Genomic DNA, 7,545 nt, shown 5'->3' on the forward strand with positions numbered 1-7,545 from the left:
AGGCTGATGTGCCGATTTTACTTATTTTTGACCTTGAACTAAAATTTTGAGGGGAAAGTAGAGCTGTTCGTAACTGCCCTCCTGAGTCTTGATGCCCACTGCCATCCAGTATCTATGGTCTGCCCGCTCCCCACCACAATTCAAGCTCCCCACTGCCCTCTCCCCACTACTGAAATTCCCAATTGGCCACCAGATGCCCACTAGGCAATGCAGATCAACACAAAACTGTGCGAGCAGTATGCAGTATACCTTTTAACATTGCTCCCCTCTAAGTTGGGCGCTTTTAAGTTTCCTTAACAACGGCTTTCCCCTCCCTCCTTTTCCGGTACCCACCATCAATAATTTTCTCCCGCCCACTGAAAAAACAATGAAATTTCCTCCCTGCCCATATCGATTTTTTCTCCCCGCTCGCTGATTAGTTTTGAAATTTGCCCGCCCGCTGAAAAACTGCGCACGAACACCTTTCTGCACGAACAACTTAGTTGGCGGCACCTGCAGAAGGTTCTCCTCTGCTCAATGTTCGAATTTCCTTTGCAACAGCAAATATCTTATGAGCCCAGGGCGCAGAATAAATTCTCTTTTGACGAACGCTGACAGTGATCGATATAGCTGTACTGCTTTATAAAGTTAAACTGATGTTTTTGTCTACACGCAATAGACCGAGCGTGCATGGGCAGAACGCTCTCGGGCTTATACTTCAGGTAGAATGCGCCTCGGGGCAGAAACTCGGAATCTTAAACTTTTACAATCCTTTTCTGATCTACCTTTGTGGCGGTTCATTTTAATGCTCTTTATGTAAGAAAAATTTTCACCATCTTAGTTTTTCGAAAATCGTAAATTTTATTTTTCTCCATTGAGTTAACACAGGGACAGCGGCCATATTGATAAATCTTGTGTGATTTGTTTATGTAGTACCAAAATTTGCACGGTGACCCCCGGTTTTTATTCCTGATTTTGGAAGAGTATGGTTGAAAGATTCCTTCAGGAAAATTAAAGCAAAAGCTTAAGTCTTTCACTTTCGAGATGCATGTTACCTTAATCCATTGTGCAAAGAAGGTGATATTTGCCAACTATTCATAAAACGGGTCATTTATCTTTACGAAGTCGGCTTCCATTTTCTCTTAAAATGTGAGATCTCTAGAGCACTTCTTTACTAAGCAGAGTGTCTGGCATAGGTATATTTGTGTTGTCGGATCAAAGGCCTTAGAAATTTAGCAATGCAACGATAGCTTAAAAAATAATCGTCGATGGAGTTTATAATCGCTATAGTTAGAGATCTTCACACCATGAAGATAAAAACTATTATAGAAATAACGGGCGACGCGCTGACCATTAACGTTTATTTGTGGGCAAGGGCGAGAGGAAAGCCAAAAATTAGCCGAGCCCGTTAATTTGGCTTTCCTCGAGCCCGTGCCCACAAATAAACGTTAATGGTCAGAGCGGAGTCTCTTATTTCCATCGTATTATCAGCAGACCCGAGAAAACCGTCAAAATTTGCGAATATTTCCGGAGCGAACGACAACTGGGCCCCAGAAACTGAGCAATACGCGACGCAGTGTCACGCGCGCTGTAAAAATTGGCAAATCCGGAGATGTTTTCAGAAAAAAACGTATCTCAACTTAACCTACAAGTGCTCCATTTTATTTTGTGATTGATTATGATTTACGTTTGAGCTGTAAAGTTACGATACTTTGAGTTGTTAATCTTATTATTCATATTCACGGGCATGTAAACAAACCATTACTGTGTATTTGTTGTCAGTCACCTGGTTCAGCTCGACCCGAATCAAAGTGCGACGGGCAGGGCATGGTAATATAATGCTATTTGAATGCTGGCCCATTCAGTCACATATTTAGGCTTGGTATCTTCTGATAATGTGATTGACCATTGACTAGTCACAACGGGGCACAGCGACTTCACTGTAACATCTTTAAACTGACATAGCGAGAATTATGACACAAGGTTCGATTTGTCTTGCTTAAAGACGAAAGCCTTAGCAACGCCCGAAGAATTTATTGTCATTTTATTTAAAAAAAGCCATGTTTTCCAAGCTGCGTCTTATGTTTGGTGTCTTAAAATATGGCATGGGGTGGTTTGTCAGTATTTGTCGTTGTTATCGGTAAACCTATCCATTGTAATTTTTCTAGTTTTTCTAGAGTTTTCTAGTTTTCGTTAACTGGTTCTTGAATCTTTAATTTCTCATAAGGTATAAGCGATGGAAGTCGACAAGAGACCATCGTCGAGAGAAGACGAAAGTAGGAACTCATTCTTGATGGAAGAACGAAGGAAAACAAGCCGAAAGTCCGAGAGCGATGGACAAGAAAACCTGGCATACAGCGATGACTACACTTGTGGGATAGGATCGTGGAGACCACGCTGGCTTCAAGCTTTCGCAAATGTCAAAGTAGCGTTTGTCGTGATTATGTTGACGACTGTTATAACGACGCTGAACTTTGCTTTGTATTCGACCGCAGTGGTCAGCTGGGAGCGACAGTTCGGTTTGTCATCGACGATTGTCGCACTTTGCTTCACACTCCTCGACCTCTCGTCCACTGTAGCATTGCCGTTGGTCACCTACTTCGGCGGCCAAGAGACGAGCCACCGTCCTCGATGGATCGGATTTGGCGTACTGTCTGCCTCATTGGGCTTACTAATCATTGGATCCACGCAGTTCATGTCGGATCTGTACGAGTACGGTGACATGCCGTCACGATCTTCTAACGCCTCCTCTGGTCTCTGCTTTCCCGGTCGAACCGAACACACACTCGGCGTTTTCAATGAGAGCCTCACCGACCAATTGCAAAGCTGTGACAGTGTGCTCGCTGGGAACAGCATAGCGGCACTACTCTGCCTGTTTCTCGGCTTGGTCTTCATGGGAGTCGGTTTCACACCAATTTTCACTTTAGGCATTTCCTACATTGATGATGGCGTACAGCGAAAGAAGGCGCCTTTGTATTTTGGTAAGAATATATCACTTGCTTACCTTTTTAACGTGAAGTAGTGCGAAGATTAAATGACATTGATCTGAACCATAGACCCTCGAGGGTCTATGTCTGAACTGAAATTTAAAGTTAATGGATAAGGCGTATCATTGACCGTGAATCATTTCCCAGAACTCCCTCATCGGAACACCTGAGACCACTACCGGTAGATGACCAGCGTCATATCAGTGCTGTGAGGTCAATCTGTCATTTTAGGACACGATTTTTTTTGTGTGAAGTTCGATATTAACAAAGCTTGCGTCATGCAAAATGACATAACCAATGAACAGCATGATATAGCAAACTTTTACATGTGCAGATGCTAAGTGAAACAAACAAGCAAACAAATGTTTGGAAGCCAGGCACTCATGTATCAGAAAACTGTCTTGGTTGAAGACAAGCGTGTTTAGAAAAAGCTAAGATAAGTATCGCCAGTTGTCTTTGAACAAAGGCAACACCTAAAAGAAGATAAAAAATAGCCCTCACAGGTACATTTAGGGTGAACTTCCAAATCAGACACCATGCTAATCGAAATGTTGTACAGGGCCAGTCTCTAGGATCGCAGAAAAATGGAGATGTGTGATTTTTCCTTTTGAATATATCAAACACAGTTGTGGATTTTTCTAGTAGTTAATTGTCCATTCTGAACACAGATGACATTTTGTCTTCAAATTCTGCATCATCCAACCTACCCCTCAGTTTTAAAGGTAATATGAAAACGTTGCGCTATTTTGGCACTCACAATTAACTTCGTGGAGACACGGGTTTTAACCTGTACACGCCTATATAGTATTGGCGACCCTTATCTACGGCGCCCCATACCTACCTTGAGTGTGCTTTAAACCAATGTTCTCTCTTTCAGGAATTTTATACTCAATGTACGGCCTCGGCCCATTGATCGGTTTCCCAATGGCGGCGTATTACACTAACATGTACGTTGACTACTATCGCATTGACGAATCAACAGTGGAAATCGATAAAACGGACCCCCGCTGGGTTGGTGCGTGGTGGATAGGGTTCTTTGTCAACGCTAGCCTCTTATTCTGTGTATCGATACCTATATTTTTGTTGCCGAAGAAATTAAGAAAACCAAGAGAAGGCACAGAAGAGGATGAGAAAGCTGAGGAACACATCAAAGAAATGACCATGTCTGAGAAAGTAAAAGGTCTGTCTGTCTGTCTGTCTGTCTGTGTATGTATGTATGTATGTATGTATGTATGTATGTATGTATGTATGTATGTATGTATGTATGTATGTATGTATGTATGTATGTATGTATGTATGTATGTATGTATAATACACAGACACACAGGTACATAGACACAGACACACAGACACATATGCATGTATATGTATATCATCCTTATTTCTCTTCGTTAACGTCTTTTCGATTAAGTTATATTCCTTTAACAATTGTGAAATCAAAATTGCACGTTTTGTATTAACTGATGACTAGATATGATGAACTATCATTGACTTCAACATATTTTCCCTGGATCATTATGTTGTTTAAAATAATAACACGAATTCACCCTAATTTCCATTGACACTTTGATCACCGAAATGTCGTCAACAACCATTCTGTTTCGTAGTTATTTTGGCAGAGAAAGACAGCAACGTCAAATTAGTCACTATAGATCGTCAGTTAACGTTGTATGTGCCTTGAAAGTGAAATACCTACTGTAAGACTTTTGCTCAAACGTTCCTCAAAAAATACTCCAACCATTCTCTTTCAAAATCAAGAATGAAAATCGGGGGTCACCATGCAAAGTTTGGTTCTAGAGAAACAAGTTACCTGAGACATTTGAAATTCAAAATGGCCGCCATACCTGTGTTAATATTTTGGTGTTCCGAAAACATAACACGGTGAAAATTTTCTTGTACCAAGAGCTTTAAAATGAGCCCCCACAAAGGGTAGATCAGAAAAGAATTGTGAAAGTTTGAGAGCCCGAATATCTGTCCCCGAGGTGCATTCTACCGTAACTGAAGGACTGACTACAAAATTACATGTAAATTCTACATGGCATTTATTGAAGCGCGAATATTCACAATATTTTGGTGTCTGCCGTACATTGGCATACAAACAGTGTGGATGAATATTCATGGGCAACTCCAACCTCGATATAAATTTTGCCATGCATCTGCATAATCAATGATACCTTTAGTATTCATCAATTTACGTATTCCTTTATTAAACAAGTGATGTTAGAGCAAGTTGAACAATAATGTTCTTTTTTATCTTTGATGAAGAATTTCCACGAGCTATGAAGCGCCTCTTCACGAACTCCACACTTATGTGTATAGTAGCTGCCATAACTGCCGACGTCGCCTTGGTGAGTGCAGTGGTACCTTTTGCAGCTAAATACGTCATCAACCAGTTCAGAACCAGTGTGTCGCTAGCAGCCTTCGTCGTTCGTAAGTACCCCTTTTCTAAAGTAAGAAGGCTGATGTCGGTAGATAGACTTATTTGTACTTCAAATAAAATCTTCCTGAAGAGCCGCGGTACAACTGAAAGAGAATAATAGCGGGTAAGCAAAGAATTGATAAAAATAAACTGGTTGCAACACGATACATACATACATACATACATACATACATACATACATACATACATACATACATACATACATACATACATACATACATACATACATGCATGCATGCATACATACATACATACATACATACATACATACATACATACATACATACATACACATTTTACATACTAACATACGGCACTTATGTACGAACGTACGTACATACATACTCAAATACACTGATACATACATACACACAAATACACTGATACATACACACATAAATACATACATACACACGCGCGCGAACATGGGAATCGGATAAAAAATAAGAATATTGTGAATTAAACTTCCTTTCAAACTAGATAATTTGCTGATTCTGGAAATAATATTTTGGAGGTTTATAATGCTACGACTTCAGAGTAACAAACATTTGAAAACAAATATGAATAGTAATTGAACGTTACACACATGGATTTTTCCCAAGGCGTTACCATGGCAAAGCTTTAATACAAAGTTGCGGGCGATAATGGAAATAGAGCTAAACCATTTCCTTCCTAAATACAGACACGTCATGAGCCAACAAGTTGATGTTATCCACCGCCTCTCAATTACCTTCAGTTGCCTGCCTCATTGTCGATTTGCTTATGAATGACACAGCATACCGTTGCCGCAGCCACATATGTAGCACAGGGTATGTGATCAACCAACGTTTAGGTTTTCAACCGAACTGCAAGTTTTGCGAAAGAGAAAATACCGTTGCCGCAGCCACATATGTAGCACAGGGTATGTGATCAACCAACGTTTAGGTTTTCAACCGAACTGCAAGTTTTGCGAAAGAGAAAATCGCCGATTTTTCTAATTCAGCATAACTAAAACATTGACAATATTTCATGTTGTTTTTATGGCAGCAATCGGCCTTATTATTCCCTCTACCATCGGCATATTCACTGGTGGCGTCCTCCTGCGAAGATTCAAGCCGACATTGAAGAAAATTGCCAGATATATAACCATTGTCCATCTGGTGTGTTTGTTGATGCTCATCCCACTTATGTTCGTCGGATGTGATAACTACAAGTTTGCCGGAATCAATTACCCGTACCCGTCGTCTGATAAGTAAGTTGACGTCAACTTTTAGCGGAGAGTGAGTGAGTGAGTGCTGATTTTACATGGGTTGGGAGATACGTGTTGTTGTTGACCAGAACATTGTCTCGCGCCACCGAACATGAAGAAACAGTAAATTTCAGAGAGCATTTATAACTTTTCACACACAGTTATTACTGGAAAAATGTGATTCAGTCGAGACTAACTAGTTTTCGGTAGTCTATGCAAAATTGTTCCCCATGTATTCTTTGTACGTCGATAAGCCGAAAATACTAGAAGTCTGCTTATTCCAGTTATTCACGTATCCCTTAAACCATTTTAAATTAAGGAAGGATTGTTTTTTACGGGATGGGTGTTAGCTACAACATATAAACGTTTTACACACAACATATTATCGTTTGCGCTGAATATACTAAAGGGACATTAGGTGTAACTTTTAACTAATTTTTCACGACTCTGTTTCAATGTATCAACTACAGAATTTTACTATAATCCGATCATCATGACCAACGCCCGGTGTCTTGCTTGCCAGCACAGCCTGTATATATATGTGAAATGACCAATGTTATTGTTGATAAATGTATTCTAGTCCGGACCTGAATACAAAATTTAAACAATAACAATGCAGATTATACTCATATAGGGTATATTTATGAGCTAAATATTAGGAATTTCTCCATGGTTCAGGGATTCAAACCAGAAACTGTAGATGATACACAGAACAAACAAAATAAAAAAAATGACCAAAGTTACAGATAATGGATCTTTAAGTAAAACGTTTATCCACAAACAATTGACGTTTTATATACAACATATTATTGATTGCACTTAATACATTAGAATTTACCTCCAACGCGCACGTGTCATACACAACATGTTATCGTACAGTCACCTGTAATCTAAATATGCCCATACATGGT

At 39.9% G+C, this 7,545-nt stretch overlaps 1 protein-coding gene across 1 annotated transcript in view; it reads left to right on the forward strand.

The window, feature by feature from the left end:
- The first annotated feature begins 2,209 nt into the window (after positions 1 to 2,209).
- LOC139116490 (solute carrier organic anion transporter family member 2A1-like) overlaps positions 2,210 to 7,545 on the forward strand; it is an 11,603-nt gene continuing 6,267 nt past the window's right edge. Inside the window, exons 1-4 of the mRNA XM_070679109.1 lie at positions 2,210 to 2,960; positions 3,844 to 4,146; positions 5,232 to 5,396; positions 6,433 to 6,637. Coding sequence (XP_070535210.1) covers positions 2,216 to 2,960; positions 3,844 to 4,146; positions 5,232 to 5,396; positions 6,433 to 6,637 — 1,418 coding nt within the window. The 5' untranslated portion in view covers positions 2,210 to 2,215. The remainder of the gene's footprint in view (positions 2,961 to 3,843; positions 4,147 to 5,231; positions 5,397 to 6,432; positions 6,638 to 7,545) is intronic.

This window comes from Ptychodera flava, chromosome 17, assembly GCF_041260155.1.
Source record: "Ptychodera flava strain L36383 chromosome 17, AS_Pfla_20210202, whole genome shotgun sequence".
NCBI lineage: Eukaryota > Metazoa > Hemichordata > Enteropneusta > Ptychoderidae > Ptychodera > Ptychodera flava.